Source organism: Odocoileus virginianus, chromosome 4 (genome assembly GCF_023699985.2).
Source record: "Odocoileus virginianus isolate 20LAN1187 ecotype Illinois chromosome 4, Ovbor_1.2, whole genome shotgun sequence".
Taxonomy (NCBI): domain Eukaryota; kingdom Metazoa; phylum Chordata; class Mammalia; order Artiodactyla; family Cervidae; genus Odocoileus; species Odocoileus virginianus.
Window position 1 is genome coordinate 86,033,486 of NC_069677.1, and position 18,735 is coordinate 86,052,220.

The 18,735-nt window shown below is 38.4% G+C and overlaps 1 protein-coding gene across 2 annotated transcripts in view; it reads left to right on the plus strand.

Moving 5' to 3' along the window:
• MORC3 (MORC family CW-type zinc finger 3) overlaps positions 1 to 9,752 on the plus strand; it is a 41,793-nt gene extending 32,041 nt beyond the window's left edge. For both annotated transcript variants that reach the window (XM_070466964.1, XM_070466965.1), the window contains 3 exons: positions 1,511 to 2,399; positions 5,661 to 5,818; positions 8,276 to 9,752. In XM_070466964.1, the coding sequence (XP_070323065.1) occupies positions 1,511 to 2,399; positions 5,661 to 5,818; positions 8,276 to 8,429 (1,201 nt within the window). In that variant the 3' untranslated portion in view covers positions 8,430 to 9,752. The remainder of the gene's footprint in view (positions 1 to 1,510; positions 2,400 to 5,660; positions 5,819 to 8,275) is intronic.
• Positions 9,753 to 18,735: the final 8,983 nt, after the last annotated feature.

Genomic DNA, 18,735 nt, shown 5'->3' on the forward strand with positions numbered 1-18,735 from the left:
AGCACTGGACATTTCTGAAGGTGGGAAACTGGGGGTAAGACCAGGAAGCTCGTAGGAGAGTTTAGGGGAGGGTGGTTCCCTGGGCCTTTTCGCAGCCTGCAGAGGCCAGAGGAGCTGCTGCTGTTCCTCCGTCAGAAGGCAGGGAGCTTACTCTCTGGAGCAGTTTTCACGGCAACCGTTTCAGAAACAGAAGGAGTAGGGGAACATTTGAATACTGAATGGTGAGGAGCCTGTCTCCCCTCCTCCCCTCCCTGGCTCCCAGGAGGAAAGACCCAGGTGGTGATGATGGCATCCTTGGACTCCCACACCCAGCCCTCACTGCTTCCAGTCCGAAACAGAAATATAGCCGAGGATTCCCCCAAGGTACATAGCTCAAACAAAGGGAGTAGAAAAAGCCATGTGAAACTAACTGAGAGCTGGGTAGATGTTTACCAGATAAATCTCCCAGGATGAAGAGAAACGGAAGACAGAAAAAAGAGGCAATGCACTGGAGGGACCAACCTCTGAATAAGGATATTTCAGAATGGGAGATCAGAGAAGGGAGAAAATAATAGAAGAAAGGCTTAACTTCCACAGTGTAATGTCTGGGGAAAGATAAGAAATATCATCATGAAGTTTTAAAGCACTCGGGAAAAGAATTTTTGGTTTCAGAGAGGAGGACATAGGCTATAATCAAAAGATAGGAATCAGAGCGGCAGCAGCGTGACTGAAGGTAACGATGGGATAATGCCTTTAAAGTTTCGAGAAAGTAATTCCCAACCTGGACGTCTGTATAAAAATCAAACCATCATTGGACTTGAGAGGTGAAAAAAATATTTTCACTGTGTAATATTTCACAGTCTTTATGTCATGTGTACCCTTTCTCAAGTTCTTGTTGAAGATTATGTCCCCTCCATATGAGAGAGTAAGCCTAAGGAAAGGGGAGTTCTTTCTTGAGAAATGAGGTCTTAACATGTAAGACCCAAATGGCAAATTAGTACAATTGTCCCTCTTAAATGGGACAAAAAGTGGTCAGTTGGTGATAAATTCACAGAAAACTAATCAGGTGCAGAAAACGAGGCAATTTTTAATGGCAGGGTAAGTTGTCTCCCAGGAGAGGGCAGGGCGTGCCATTTTACTTTGTGACCCACTTTTGTTCCCTGACTGTTGATGGAATTACGATGGACAGATGGGAATGGCAGTGCCACGCAGTGACCTCTGGGTCACAGAGAGCACCCCTGGGGTGAGTGGTGGCATTCTGTCAGGATGTTAAATGGAAATGCCAGTAGACATCAAATGAAGAAATACATCAGCAGCATAAGGATGTGGTACTTTGAAGAGGTCTTATCTGTAAAAGGAAAAAATAATTTCTACTTTATTAAATCATTGAGCAATATTCTGTAAATATATTGTTTAAGAAAATGAATGTGGGCATTTCTTAGAATTTCAAGATATATTACTTCAATGTTGTCTTACTTTTTCCATATCTACATTTTATAATCTTATATTTCATGTATGAAATTTTTTCCAGCCTGAAACGGAGACTCCCTACTCGCTCCTCAATTTTGAATGCAAAGAATCAGAGATTGAGTAATCAAGTATTTGAAAATTCTCATAAAGATGATGATGATGATGAAGATGTCATCATCTTAGAGGAAAATAGCACTCCCAAGCCTGCAGGAGATGATGATACTGAAGTGAAATTGCAACAGAGTCCCATGGATCAAAGTGGTGTTGACGTGGAGCCTCTGGGCAATAATGAACCTTGTGGCCAGACGGGTTCCACAGGCACCTCAGCATCCCGGTGTGATCAGGGCACCACCACAGCCACCCAGACGGAAGTGCCAAGTTTAGTTGTGAAAAAGGAGGAGACTATTGAAGATGAGATAGATGTAAGGAATGACACGGCTGCACGGCCAGCCTGTGTGGGAACTGAAGGGAAGACGCCTGAGACCCAGGGAGCCTTGGATAAGTCTGCTAGCGACGCTGGTTTCCAATTAAATGAACTAAGAAACGAACTGCTTCTAGTCACCCAAGAAAGAGAAAATTATAAAAGACAGTGCCACATGTTCACTGACCAGATTAAGGTGTTACAGCAGAGGATACTGGAGATGAACAACAAATACGTGAAGAAGGAAACCTGCCATCAGTCTACTGAAACCGATGCTGTGTTTCTGCTGCAGAGCATTAATGGTAAACCCGAAAGTCCGGACCACGTGGCATCTCAGTATCGGCAAGCCTTGGAAGAAATTGAAAGGCTGAAAAAGCAGTGCAGTGCTTTGCAACATGTAAAGGCTGAATGCACTCAGTGTTCCAGTAGTGAGAGTAAAAGTGAGGTGGATGAAATGGTTGTGCAGCTTGATGATGTATTTAGACAGCTGGACAAATGCAGTGTTGAGAGGGACCAGTATAAAAGTGAGGTGAGTTATGTCCCTCAGCATAATGAGAGGTGTGGGTATCCAGGGGCATCCCAACCTTAACTCCCCAGTGGCTAGATCTGAATAAATGACTTCATAATATTTCCATTTATCGACTACCTACTAGTCCACTGGTTCTCGACTGGGAGTGGTCCTGGTGTGGGCATCTGGAAATGCATAGGGTAGTTGTGCTTCTTTCAGTATCTTGAAGGGATGGGCAGTGCTGGAATTGAAGGGGTGGGGACCAGGTCTGGTAAATGTCCTGTATACACAGGACCCTGCTATACCATGAGGGATTGTTCTGCTCACTGGCCCTGAGACAGTCAGTTACTAATATGCTGGAAGCTCTATGTCTGTTATTTATAAGCCTGAAAATAACCATATGAGGTAGATGACGATGTTTGTTGTTGTTCAGCCACTAAGTCATGTCCGACTCTTTGTGACCCTGTGGACTGCAGTATGCCAGGCTTTCCTGTCCATCACCAACTCCTGGAGCTTGCTCAAACTCGGATCCATCAAGTCGGTGATGTTATCCAACCATCTCATCCTCTGTCATCCCCTTCTCCTGCTTTCAATCTTTCTCAGCATCAAGGTGTTTTCAAACGAGTCGGTTCTTCGCATCAGGTTGCCAAAGTATTGGCACTTCAGCATCAGTCCTTCCAATGAATATCCAGGGTTGATTTCCTTTAGGACAGACTGGTTTGATCACCTTGCAGTCCACGGGACTCTCTAGAGACTTCTCCAACACCACAGTTCAAAAGCATCAGTTCTTCAGCACTCAACCTTCATTATGGTTCAAATCTCACATCCATACAAGACGACTAGAAAAACCATAGCTCTGACTCTGGACCTTTGTTGGCAAAGTGATATCTCTGCTTTTTAATAGACTGTCTAGGTTTGTCATAACTTTCTTTCAAGAAGAAAGTTGTGTTTTAATTTCATGGCTGCAGTCACCATCCCTGGTGATTTTGGAGCCCAGGAAAATAAAATCCGTCACTGTTTCCACTTTTTCCCCATCTATTTGCCACAAAGTAATGGGACCACATGCCATAATCTTCTGTTTATTGAATGATGGATTTTAAACCAGCTTTTTCACTACTTTTTCACCATCATCAAGAGGCTCTTTAGCTTTCTGCCATTAGGGTGGTTTCATCTGCATATCTGAGGTTAGTGATATTTCTCCCTGCAATCTTGATTCCAGCTTAAGCTTCATCCAGCCTGGCATTTTGCATGATGTACTGTGCATGTAAGTTAAATAAGCAGGGTGACGATATACACCCCTGACTTCTTTTCCAGTTTTGAACCAGTCCATTGTTGCATGTCTGTTTTTAACTCTTTGCTTCTTGACCTGCATACAGGTTTCTCAGGAGGTAGGTAAGGTAGTCTGTCTGGTATTCCCACCTCTTTAAGAATTTTCCACAGTTTGTTGTGATCCACACAGTTAAAGGCTTTAGCATAGTCAGTGAAGCAGAAGTAAATGTTTTTCTGGAATTCTCTTGCTTTTTCTCTGGTCCAGTGGATGTTGGCAATTTGATCTCTGGTTCCTCTCCCTTTTCTAAATCCAGTTTGTACATATGAAAGTTCTTGATTCACAAACTGTTGCAACCTAGCTTGAAGGATTTTGAGCATTACTTTGCTAGCATGTGAAGAGAGTGCAATTGTATAGTAGTTTGAACATTCTTTGGCATTGCCCTTCTTTGAGATTGGGATGAAAATTAACGTTTTACAGTCCTGTGGCCACTGCTGAGTTTTCCAAATTTGCTGGCATATTGAGTACAGCACTTTAACAGCATCATCTTTTTGGATTTAAAATGCCTCAACTGAAATTCTGTCACCACCACTAGCTTTGTTTGTAGTGATGCTCCTAAGGCCCACTTGACTTCACACTTCAGGATGTCTGACTCTAGGTGAGTGATCATACTATCGTGATTATCTGGGTTGTGAAGATCTTTTTTGTACAGCTCTGTGTTTTCTTGCCACCTCTTCATAATGTCTTCTGCTTCTGTTAGGTCCATACAGTTTCTGTCTTTTATTGTGCCCATATTTGCTTGAAATATTCCCTTGGGTATCTCTTATTTTCTTGAAAAGATATCTAGTCTTTTCCCATTCTATTGTTTTTCTCTATTTCTTTGCATTGTTCACTGAGGAAGGCTTTCTTAACTCTCCTTGCTATTCTTTGGAACTCTGCATTCAGATGGGTACATCTTTTCTCTTCTCCTTTGCCTTTAGCTTCTCTTTTTTTATCAGCTATTTGTAAGGCCTCCTCAGACAGCCATTTTGCTTTTTTGCATTTCTTTTTCTTGGGGATGGTTTTCATCACCGCCTCCTGTAGAATGTCACAAACCTCCACCCATAGTTCTTCAGGCACTCTATCAGATCTAATCCCTTAAATCTATTTGTCACTTCCCTCCTTCGTAAGGGATTTGATTTAGGTCATACCTGAATGGTCTAGTGGTTTTCTTCAATTCAGGTCTGAATTTTGCAATAAGGAGTTCGTGATTTGAGCCACAACTAGCTTTTGGTCTTGTTTTTGCTGAATGTATAGAGCTTCTCCATCTTTGGCTGCAAAGAATATAATCAGTCTGATAATCAGTATTGACCATCTGGTGACGTCCATGTGTAGGGTTGTCTCTTCTGTTGTTGGAAGTGATATTTGCTATGACCAGTGCATTCTCTTGGCAAAACTCTATTAGCCTTTGCCCTGCTTCATTTTATACTCCAAGGTCAAATTTGCCTGTTACTCCGGGTATCTCTTGACTTCCTACTTTTGCATTCTAGTGCCCTATGATGAAAAGGACATCTTTTATGGTGTTAGTTCTAAAAGGTCTTGTAGATCTTCATTTAAGTGAAACTAAACAAGTGAAACTTTATTTATAGCATGCTGTTTTTTGTCTACATTTTGTTGGTTTTCTTTTGGTTGGTTTTCTTTTTTCTTTTTGGAGTGTAAAGTGAAAGTGTTAGTCTCTCAGTCGTGTCCGGCTCTTTTCGACCCTATAGACTGTAGCTTGCCAGGCTCCTGTGTCCATAGAATTCTCCAAGCAAGAATACTGGAGCGGGTTTCCATTCCCTTCTCCAGGGGTTCTTTCCAACCCAGGTCTCCTGGATTGCAGGCAGATTCTTTACTGTCTGAGCCACCTAGGGTAGTGTCTTAATTTTTTGATGGAGATTTTCATCATGCAGGGTTTTGTACATTTCTTAGCTTAAATTTGCACTTTGATAGTAGTATTTTAAAATTTTACAGTTATAAAATTAATTTTTTGTCAGATTGAATTATTGGAAGTGGAAAAATCACAAATCCGTTCGCAGTGTGAAGAACTGAAAGCTGAAATCGAACAGTTAAAATCTACAAGTGGACAAGTAGGAGCTGATGTATCAACTTCAAGTAACATCGAGGAGTCTGTAAATTACACTGATGGGGAAAGGTAATACGAGATGAGGCAGTTTGGCTGGGACTGCAGTTCTGGTTAGCATGATACTTGCTAGTACTCATCAAAGGTTGTTCTGTCAAAAGAAGTTGCTTGCTGTTGTGATCCCAGCATTATGATAGATACAAAAAGAAGTATATGTCATCATCCTTTCCTTCAGGGAACTAACAGTTTAGTGAACCTAAGTGAAATAGGAATTTCAAAGGAATAAAGCTCTGATTGGTCAGAGTGGTTAGGAATATTTTTGGGGGGAAAGTGAAAATTGTCCCAGATGTTAAAGAATGGGCTGAATTAGGCAGTGACTAGAGGATAAGGGTCCATTTCCTGAAACTTAGTTTTTTACCTTGATTTCTTTCTGTGCTTGGCACCATTTATTTATGGTTTGCTCTCATTTTACTACATGCTTCACTACAGTCTGCTACTCATTTTACTACAGTTTTCCCACAGTTTTAACTTAGGAAATCCACAATTACTGAGAGTTGCTGTTACGGGTGATTAATAAGGAAGAAGTTCTGTGAAAATAAGAAAACATAAATGAATGATTACTCTCAGTAGGGCATTAAATGGACTTGGGGTTCTGACAGTATTGGTGGTCTATTGATAGCTTATTATTCAAAAACATTCACTAAGAAAAAAAAATGGTCATTAAGTGATAAAACTGTATAACTCTTCCTGCTAATGTAATGAGACTTAGCACCTGAAACATACCGTTGTTGGGAAATAGTTTACCATCCTTACCTGACATTTAAGTTTTTGAAGGATTTAATTAAATCTGTTTATGGAAATAGAATGAATAGATTAGTACATATAACTGTGGGGTCAAGGGTTCAGAAAATAAACTCCCAACTGGTGTGTCTGAAAACATTAGCCACAAACATCTGTAGTGCTTGTAAAATACAGATCCTTGGGCCGAAGTATGGGTTACTGAGTTGGAAACTTTTAAACAGTTTTCCAGATTATTCACTTGCACACTGAACTTTGAGTCATTGATGACCATTTAGATTTGTGCTTTCCAAGACAGTATAGCCACATTTGGCCACTGGCACTTGGAATATAGCTAGTCTAAGTTGAGATGTGCTTTAAGTATCAAATACATGCTGGATTTTGATGCCCTCATATTCAAAAAAAGGAGAAGAAACCACCTCAATATTTTGATTATATGATGAAATGATATTTCATGTGTAACAAATGTATTGCTTCATTTTAGTTTTTAATGTGGCTACATTCTTTAACATTGCATGTGGAGCTCACAGTGCTTTTTCTCGGTGCTGTTACATATACTGAAATAGGGTCTTGTGATGTGTCCTGTAGAGAAGGGCAGTTAGCCAGGACAATCCAGAGACTTAAAGGATAGGAAGATCAGAGATGGCTCTAGGGTCATGCTGGCCCTTTGTTTGTTTTTTGTATAGAAATTAGGCATCTGATTGGAGATGAGTGGGTAAGCTTGGACAGAAAGCAACTGTTATGGGAATGGTGTAAAATTTTATCCAAGATCCAATGGAATCCTAAGATAAGCTCACATACCAAATGTAAAATCACATTTTTGTGTGTTGTCAACCTAAGATGAGCATCTTGTTCCTTAAGAGATTTCTACCCTAGAAAGATCAGTATCTAAACTAAAGATAGGCTTCTTATATTTGGGAGAGGGCAGAATAGGAACAACTCTAACATTCTCTTGATCCACGTGTTTCACTCAATCTTCAACGAAAGACCACTTGCTGAATACTTGTAGGTATGTCTCTAAAGTCCAGAATGTTGATATTCAGATACCTGCATGTATGGAAATCAGGAAGGCATGATAATGATCATTTAATCTAGAGTTTCCCAGTGTTTATAATGAATTCATAGTATAATTGATAGTGAACTTTATTTAGTATGTGATAGGTTCAGAGAAATCCTGCATTTAAAAAAGATCTTGTCTAACATTATTTAACCCAAAGTTTATTAAGCTTAGTTAACCTCAAATCCATTTATACAACTGTGGATACCTCACAGAACATGGTTTAGGGAACAGTTCAGTTTAGTTTCCTCAGAAGGAAGCTGAAATTCAAAGAGCTATGTCTTATTCTTAGACCAGTGTTCTCACTAGTATATCAATACCGTTTTCCAGGTAATAACAAGATTTTCAGTTGTAAATAGCATCTTGTTATTTATGTATTTGCCAGTCCACAGTTTCTCCAGTCTCAAATTGAAATTATATTAGTTGGAACCAAACAGAGCCACTAGTTTTATGAAACATTCCGTTTACCAACAGATAAATATTTAGTTGTTAAATTATAAATTATTAAGTGAATTATTAAATCCAGTTCTCTTGAAGTTTTGCTTTTCATTTAGTTTGTGTGCCATTCTGCAGAGATTCCATTTTAATATTTCTCTTAAATTTTAAGCCCTACGTGAGTATTAAGCTGTATTATTATAATGTTCGTCTAATAGGTGTAATGTTTGTATTTTCAGCCTCAAACTTCGATCTCTTCGAGTTAATGTAGGACAGCTCCTGGCCATGATTGTACCTGATCTCGATCTTCAGCAAGTGAATTACGATGTTGATGTAGTTGATGAGATCTTAGGACAAGTTGTGGAACAAATGAGTGAAATCAGTAGTACTTAAAGTGTATTCGAGATAATAAAAAATATTTGCTCAGTCTTCTGGTTGTACAGCTTTTGAAATGTAAACAATTTTGTTATAGGTATGATAGGTAACAGACTGAAGAACCATAATCTTTGCTGTATTCTATGCATCAAGTGTGGACACAAATACTGTGGACACATTACCACACCTTTTGAAATGCCTGTGAATCATGGATATTGAGAAGCTACACAGCTAACTCATGATTCTGCTTTGAAATGTAAATACTTAATAATTAAGTCTGCACATATTTTTTTATCACCCTAAAGGACTCAAGTGTTTTTCACCAAGAGGATTTCAGGTTGCCCCTAACCTTTGTGCAATCTTTTCTGGTTACCTAAAGTGTATTTTTCTCTGACTTGAAGGCTGTGCCATAATACGAATGGAAATGTTCCTTTGGTTTTCTTACAGAAAAGTTTAAAACAGGGTTTTTTAAAATGGAGTAACAGTCCTGATAAGTTTTAAGTGAATTGAGCATTAATGTTTTTTTTTATAAATTCCTATTTCCTGAAATATTTTATTCATGAAAAGAAAGTAAAGCAGAAACTCCATTTTTGCCAGGATTTTTTTTGTGTGGAGATTGCCAATCATGTCAAATGCAAAGTGTTTTTTACAGAAAAAAGTAATGATTTTTAGTATAAAAATATCAAAAATAGTAAATGTCCCACATTTACCTTGAAGCCCATTTTTGGCTGCTTTAGTTCGCATGGAGTGGGCACAATGATTGTTTAATATTTCTTTTTGTGAAATTTCTTGTACAGCCTTTTGTAGAATTACTACAGGTTAATAGGAGTTGAGGAAGACAATCTTTCTCCAGCAGTCCTGCATACTTTTTATTATATTACAAACCTAAGTGTTTTATGTCCTGGAGTTAAGCAACAAACCACCTAGGATTATAGTATTACATGCCCTAAAAATGATGCTTTATTGGTCCCATGTTTTGTGCAATTATAAAGAGATGGCTTTCTGTTAAGTGTAACTGTGTATATAGTTAAGAATCGTATTTTCCACAACTAAAATGTGCATTATTTTTTTCAAAGTTTTATTGTTGCTATTTATTTTTACTTTTGTTTCTGAACATTGAATACATGTTCCTTTTATATGCTTAATTACATGTCTATCATGTACAATGTTAAATTTTTACTGTACATTAACTTCTAGAAAAAGCAAATAAGTGAAATTTTATTTGCTTGATAAGGTAATTGAAAGTGTATTTTTGGTATGAAGCTGGTTTTCTGTCACAATTGTATCTGCTCAGATTTTAAAAATCTTGTAATAAAATAAAAATATATATGATGGCTGACATTTCAGATATTACTTTTGAGAAATTCTATATTCAAGTTATATTTTGAAAACTAAGATTGTGTCTGTTAAGACCCTCAAGTTGAGCTCGTTATATTTATTAGAAGTTACATTTAGAAGACTAATACTGTTTGTTTCCATTAAGACTCTTTAAGACTGGGCTCACCTTGAGAGTGTGTATGAGCATTTTACACTGAAAAAGAAACTTTCTTTGTATAAATCATTTAAAGAAACCTTGACTAAATGAGAGCAGCTGTGTATAGCATGTCTAAGTTTGTGAATATTTATGTAGCACTTATTTCTGGAATTTGCAATTTTCCCCTTCCTTTTGGTCAGCTATATTCTTGCAAAAACCCATATTATATGGCTGTTAACTGGCTTAATGGGAAAATTAATCATAGAATTAGTAAGAGAAACTTGCTTGCTAAGTTGATTCTTTGAAAATATTTAACCTAATATTCACTCTTTAAGAAAATATTGCCAAGATGAGACTGAAAATGTGGCTAGCAAATTTAAGAGAAGAACAACATGGACCCACATCGCATATATTGAGGTACCTCTACCTCTTTTTTTTTGTTTGTTTAATTTGTTAAAAGGCTAGTGTGGGAGGAGTGTGTTGCTTAAACCAGTTGTTTAAAGCTTTAAAACAAAAACAGTATGAGGACATAAACTAGAATTGTCCACAGTACCTACACACAGGACCTCAGCAGAGACTACAAACTCAGTAAAAGCTAAATGTTCACACAGCAAGGCCAGTGTGGCATATCGATATTCCCTTTATTTGGCCTCAATTCCTAATGTGGGCAGGAGGCGCTGGTGACTGCCCATGGTCTCAGACAGTCGACTTGTGGTATTGTACGACCCGTTAGGTCATTATTTGACATGGAGGAATAATCAAAGATGATACGTCCTGGTGGGTCTCACCACTGGCTACATTTTAGAATCACTTGCAGAGTTCTTAGAAATCCCAATGTGAGGATGCTCCCCATACTATAAGAGTTTTGAGGGTTGAACCACTTGTCAGGCTTTTTTTTAAGTCCTCCCAGTATACCATCAGAGCCAAGAGCCATTGATAAATACCCTCTAGTGATGAGTGTTTGTAAGTGTTGAAATCAAGTGGTTCCTGAAACCAACCCAGAATCTGCATGGCCACTTTCTCACCGGGGTATGAGGTCAGGGAAAGGGAAGCAGAGCTGGTGCCCAAGTTAGAAATGTAAATAACAACAGAATGGTATAATGTGAAAAGACTTCCCCACTGCTTCCCTGAAGGTGACCAGTATTCTCTGTATGTCCTTCCAGAAAATATTAGCTGCATACATATACACATTCATATATATGCATTCCGTTTCTATTAAATTTTATATCTTTATATTTGATTATATATTTGTATCAAATCTATATAGGTATTAAACCATGTAATTGGTAACATTTCCATATTACTCTTTGAACAGCATTTTTAAATGACATGAATACACTCCCAGTGCTCCTTTATTTCTTTCTGGAAAAAACACTACTGTGAAATTAATACCCACCACGCATACTTTTTCAAGAATATCCAATATGTAAATTCCTTGTAGTGAACACTGATTGATCAAAGGGTATATGTTAATTTTAATAAATGTTGCCATCCAGAAATCATTGTACTTAAACTCCTATGAAAAATAAATGTACAAGTGTGTTTTTTCCTATCTCCATCAGACTTAACTAATATGTGGGAAAATGGCAGCTTGCTATTCTTTGTCCCAGGTTGAACATGTTTTCATGTTTTATTGGCCACTTTAATTACTTTTTCTGTGTTCCCCATCATAACTCTCTGCCACCTCTTTTGGGTTCTTCCATTTATTGTTTGTTTTTTCCCAATTATTTTTATTAGTTGGAGGCTAATTACAATATTGTAGTGGTTTTTGCCATACATTGACATGAATCAGCCATGGATTTACATGTGTTCCCCATCCTGAACCCCCCTTCCACCTCCCTCCCCATCCCATCCCTCTGGGTCATCCCAGTGCACCAGCCCCGAGCACTTGTCTCATGCATCCAACCTGGACTGGCAATCTGTTTCACATTTGATAATATGCATGTTTCGATGCTGTTCTCTCAGATCATCCCACCCTTGCCTTCTCCCATAGAGTCCAAAAGTCTGTTCTAAACATCTGTGTGTCTTTTTCTGTCTTGCATATAGGGTTATCGTTACCATCTTTCTAAATTCCATATATATGCGTTAGTATACTGTATTGGTGTTTTTCTTTCTGGCTTACTTCACTCTGTATAATGGGCTCCAGTTTCATCCACCTCAGAACTGATTCAAGTGAATTCTTTTTAATGGCTGAGTAATATTCCATTGTGTATATGTACCACAGCTTCCTTATCCCTTCGTCTGCTGATGGGCATCTAGGTTGCTTCCATGTCCTGGCTATTATAAACAGTGCTGTGATGAACATTGGGGTACATGTGTCTCTCAGTTCTGGTTTCCTCGGTGTGTATGCCCAGGAGTGGGATTGCTGGGTCATATGGCAGTTCTATTTCCAGTTTTGTTTTTTGTTTTTTTCCAGTTTTTTAAGGAATCTCCACACTGTTCTCCATAGTGGCTGTACTAGTTTGCATTCCCACCAACAGTGTAAGAAGGTTCCCTTTTCTCCACACCCTCTCCAGCATTTATTGCTTGTAGACTTTTGGATAGCAGCCATTCTGACTGGCGTGTAATGGTACCTCATAGATTTATTGTTTTAAAGAAGCTGAGTGCCTGTTAATGTGGCCACAAACGGCTCCAAGCTTTCAGAAAACCTAATGTTGGTTAAATCTTACTTTGCACGGTGTCTCATAGATTCATTGGGATGGAGGGAGTCTCACTGGAGTCAAGTTTTTCTGGCTTTATGGGTGCTGACCCCCACTTAGTCAAAAAATCCACATAATTTTGATCCCCCCCCCGAAGTTAACAATAACTTGGCCAGAAGACTTACTGATGAATAGTCAAGTAGCATATGTTATGTTATATGTATCATTTACTGTATTCTTAAAGTAAGCTAGAAAAAGTCATAAGGAAAATGTTTAAAGTACTGTACTACCAAAACTTGTCATTTGTTTACAAAAAGATGGTCCATCTCAGTGTGTATGTCAGTATTGTCTTGTATGATAGATACTGAAAATGAGAAGGTAATGTGAAGAATTCATGTTTATTTACAGGTATAATGATTCATGCACCAATAATGAAGAAGCAATATGATTGCTTTATGGCAGCCTAGTATAACCAATATAATTGCTTCATGGTAGCCTATTCTGTACACTAATTATTATCGAATTTTTATGGTATACAGTTTTATAGTCATGGCATACAGTATTATAGTCATATTCTTAATACAGTATTGGAAATGTTGCATTTTTTTTTGAAACTTAACTGTGATGATAAGCCGTTTTTCCAGTTAGAAACATACTGTATGGTAATATAATTCTTTGAGAGCAAAGTTATAAAATAGGAAACAACACATTAATTTTATATTTTCACTCACTCTATAGTATCTGTATATTTTATACTTTTATGACATACCTAAATTTTCATTATATCATGCACTGTTATATATGAATTCTGAAGTATAAATGATTTACAACATGTTAATTTCAGGAGTACAGCACAGTGATTCAGTTATATATGTATATTTTTAGATTCTTTTCTCTTACAGGTTATTACAAAATATTGAGTATAGTTCCCTGTGCTATACAGTAGCTCTTTTTTGGTTATCTGTTTTACATATAGTAATGTGTATATATTGTTGCCAACCAACTAATTCAGCCCTCTCCTCCAACTGTTTCTCAGATTTTTAGATATTTCTAGGTCATGCAGCTCAACTGTATTTTTAAGTTGTAATCTCCCCCCCAAATTTCCAATATTGAAAAAAATCCGCATATAAGTGAACCCAGGCAGTTCAAGCCTGTGTTCAAGGGTCAACAGTATTTGTCTTTTGGACATTGGTTATAGCTCACAAAGAATGCCATTGATATCCTTCCACTTGGCATAGAGGAAAACACATACGTACTGTTTTCCAGGATTAATTTTGTGATCACAAAGTTAATTTACATATACTCGCCTCTGGGGAGAAATTGAAGACCAGAGAAGACAGTCCTGGTAAATTCAAGCCAAACCATTATAATGTGTGAATCACAAGTTAAATTTCTTGCACAAGCATTCTTCTAAGAATGGGCTGAGGAAATTCAATTACCTATTTCAAACAGATAAAACAAGTTGAAGGTTCAGTGTTAATTTCTTGCAAAGCAGTCAGGACTCAGTATTATGGTAACAATACATAGACTCAAAAGAAGTTTCTACCCCAGCCTGGCTAATCCTTAGCTTGAGTGTCTTTAATAGGTAGGTATAATCCAGAACTAAGCTGTATCCTCATAACAGTGTAATGGTGCTTTATATCTACAAAGTATTGAGACCTGAGTCAACAGTCTTACCTATGGGTTTCCTGTTAAATACTGTTGAAAATCTTGGCCTGTGTTTTGAACTATGTGGCCAGTTTTCAAAGTTTGTGCTGTGATCTGAACCAGGGCTGACTGGAAGTAAATTGGGGCTTTTTGTTTTCTTTTTCTGAATAGACAGTTGTCTCATGTTTTTGCGAGTCCTTTGGTGCAGTGTCTCCCTGTGCAGACAGCTGAGACCCTGCAGGGTGCTTTTCCCAGCTTGCTGTGTGACTCGGGAGTTGTCTGTATTATTTATATTTACACTATGTAAACTAATATGATAATAGTATTCACTGCAATCACTTTAACCAGTAGTTTCTCATTTTCTGTTAATTTTCTGTGTCCTTAAATTAAATTGTTTACTTCAGTATCAGATAGTTTAAGCTCTCTAATGGAAATTCTTGGGTTTTTTGGGGGGCGGTCATGCTGGGTGGCTTATGGGATCTTGGTTTTCTGACCAGAAATGGAACCAGGGCCTTCAGCAGTAGAAGCACAAGGTCCTAACCACTGGACCACCAGGGAATTCCCTCCATAATGGGGATTCTCAGATGTATGCAAAAGTACAGAAACTGTTCACTGCAGCACTGTTTACAATAGCAAGGACATGGAAGTGACCTAATTGTCCATCAACAGAAGAATGGATAAAGAAGATGTGGTCCATAAATGCGATGGAATATTACTTAGCCATAAAGAGAATGAAATAATGCCACATGGAGCAACATGGTTGGGACCTAGAGAGGGTCATTGTGAACTATGAGAAAGACAAATATATGATTGCTTATGTGTAGAACCTAAAAAAAGGATACAAATGAACTTGCTGCAAAACAAATAGATACATAGATGTGGAAAACAAATTTATGGTTATCGGGGGATAAAAGGAAGAGGGAGGGGTCAATTGGGAGATTGGGGTTGAAGTACACACACCACTAAGGATAAAATCGACAACCAACAAGGACCTACAGTATAGCTCGGGGAACTTCACAGTGCTCTGTGACAGCCTGTATGGGAAAAATGGATATATCTATCACACTCACTCTGCTGTACACTTGGAACAGACAACATTGTAAATTAACTGTACTCCAATAAGAAGAAAAGTCAGAAACTCTGAACTCTGTGTACCCATCACTTCAACAGTTTCCAACTCATGGTCAGTCTTGTTTTAGCTATATTCCCATTAACTTATCCCTCTGGTAATAATTTTTGTGTGATTGTAAATATTGACTCATTTTTAATTGTGGAAATATATACCATTTTAAAGTGTATGATTCAGTGGCATGAAGTTCATTCATATCATTGGGCAGCTACCTCCACCATCCATTTCCAGAACTTCATCATCATCTCAAATAAACTCTGTATCCTGTAAACAATAACTCCCCCATCCCCATCTGTCCCCTGGTAGCCTCTATTTTCTTTCTTTTTTTTTTTTTTTAAATTTTTATTAGTTGGAGGCTAATTACTTTACATCATTACAGTAGTTTTTGTTATACATTGATATGAATTAGCCATGGATTTACATGTACTCCCCATCCCAGTCCCCCCTCCCACCTCCCTCTCCACCCGATCCCTCTGGGTCTTCCCAGTGCACCAGGCCCGAGCACTTGTCTCATGTACCCAACCTGAGCTGGTTATCCGTTTCACCCTAGATAATATACATGTTTCAATGCTGTTCTCCTGAAACATCTATTTTCTGTCTCTACGAATTTGCTTATTCTAGATACCTCATCTAAGTGGAATCATAACATATTTGTTCTTTTGGGTCTGGCTTATTTTACTTTGCATAACATTTTTAAGGTTCATCTCTATTGTTGCAAATAACTAGTTTCATTTCTTTTTAAGGCTGAGTGATACCCCATTGTATGTATGTACCATATTTTGTTTATCCATTCATCCATCCATGGATGTTTACGTTGGTTCCACTTTGTGCTATTAATAATCCTGCTATGAACACTACTGTATAAATACCTATTTGTGTCTTTGCTTTTAATTCTTTGGTGTACATACCTAGGAGTGGAATTTTCCTTTTCTTCCCCCCTCTTATCTGTGCTTTTCAAACAATTAGATTATCTACAGCACAGATTAGTCATTCCCACTCCAAGTTCTCTAAATCCTAGCCATAACTCAAGAGAACATCTAAAAACTACATCGTCCTAGCTTCCTGTAGACTTAAGGAGCATCCAGTCATATTCATCAACATGAGACATCATTTGTAGACAATTTGTATACCTTTCATAAAACTGGCTAAAAGCGTTTGACTAGCACTTATATAAGAATCCACGACAACTCTTTTTCCTAAAAATGCCAGAAAAGAAAAATTTTTTAAAAAGTCAGCAAGAGTTGGCTCAAATAAACCCATATTTCCTTTCATCAAGGCTTTGCTTTACAGGGTATTTGTTTCCTTGCCTTCCAGGAAACTCACAGGTAAAATGTCACATTTGGAAAATTAACCCATTTCAAAAGGCCTTGTATATCCATTTCTGCCTTCTGATTGACAACCTCACTTTAAAATGTCAAGTTCTATTTTTAGGAAGTATTTATAAGCACATCTGTTAGTTGAGATATACTATAAACAATCCAGGTATTGAACAATCACATAGTTTTGAATTCTCCAAAATGATCTAGAGACTATATAAATATATCAAAAATATATAAAAAACCAAAATCCCAATTTTTGTTTGCCATAAAGAAGGCTGAGCACCGAAGAATTGATGTTTTTGAACTGTGGTGTTGGAGAAGACTCTTGACAGTCCCTTGGACAGCAAGGAGATCAAGCCAGACAATCCTAAAGGAAATCAACCCTGACTATTCATTGGAAAGACTGGTGCTGAAACTGAAGTTTCAGTACTTTGACCACCTGATGCACAGAGCTGATTTATTGAAAAAGACCCTGATGCTGGAAAAGATTGATGGCAAAGGGAGAAGGGGGTGACAGAGGATGGAATGGTTGGATGGCATCAATGGACATGAGTCTGAGCAGACTGGGAGATAGTGAAGTATAGGGAAGCCTGGCAGGCAGCAGTCCATGGGGTTGCAAAGAGTCAGACATGACTTAGCAAATGAACAACAGCAGCAACAAAATACAGTGAAAAGGAACATGAAAGGAACAGCGTGCTTTTACAGTCCTGAATGTGAACTTTAGGTTTGAAGGCTCAAAGAAAGTTTGAAGAGAAGGAGACATTTAAAGTGGGCTTCAAGTGATAAGAGTTTTGGGATGAGCAGCTCTGGGAAATGAGAATTGAAGGTTCTCAATTCACTGTCGACAAGAGAGACACACAGCAGCAGCGGGACCTTCTTGATGGTCCAATTCTCACATCCATACAAGACTACTGGAAAAACCATATCTTTAACTATGTGGACATTTGTTGGCAAAATGATGTCTCTGTTTTTAAATATGCTGTCTAGGTTGGTCATAGCTTTTCTTCCAAGGAGCAAGCGTCTTTTAATCATGCCTGCAGTCACTGTCCACAGTGAACTTGGAGACCAAGAAAATAAAATCTGTCACTGATTCCACTTTCCCCCCATCTATTTGCCATGACATGATGGGGCCAGATGCCATAATCTTTGTTTTTTGAATGTTGAATTTTAAGCCAGCTTTTCCACTCTCCTCTTTCACCCTCATCAAGAGACTCGTTAGTTCCTCTTGTCTTTCTGCTGTTTGAGTGGTGTCATCTGCACATCTGAGGTTACTGATATTTCTCCCAGCAATCTTGATTCCAGCTTGTGATTCCTCCAGCCCAGCATTTCACATGATGAACTCTGCATATAAGTTAAATAAGCAGGGTGGCAATACACAACTTGACATACTCCTTTTCACTTTATTTTTTAATCATAATTATTATTTGGATACACAACAGGAGGCCCGAAGACTGTTTCTGTGGTTTATTTATTTTGAAACACTAGTGGCCAAAACAGCTTACAGCTGTCAAATATTCGCTGCACTAGTGAAAGTCGTGGTAGTCTTGGGTGAGTCTCAGAGTTACAGTGCTCCCAGCTGTCCTACAGGAGGGCCCTCCTTTTTCTTTTACCAGACCGCAAATTCTCCTGAGGGTAAGTCTGTATTTGAACTGTGGTGTTGGAGAAGACTTGAGAGACTTGGACTGCAAGGAGATCCAAGGAGTCCATCCTAAAGGAAATCAGTCCTGAATATTCATTGGAAGGACTGATGCTGAAGCTTAAACTCCAAAACTTTGGCCACCTGATGCGAACAACTGACTCATTGGAAAAGACCCTGATGCTGGGAAAGATTGAGGGCGGGAGAAGGGGACGACAGAGGATGAGATGGTTGGATGGCATCACCGACTCAATGGACATAAGTTTGAATAAGCTCCGGGAGTTGTTGATGGACAGAGAAGCCTGGCGGTGCTGCCGACCCTAGGGTCGCAAAGAGTCGGACACGACTGAGCGACTGAACTGAACTGAAGTCTGCATCAGCTACGCTCTCCACTGTGTATCCAGGTCCAGCATAGAGTCCAGCACATGGCAGATGCTCAGTAAATGTTTGCTAAAAGAATAAATTAATAAGGGAAGAAGT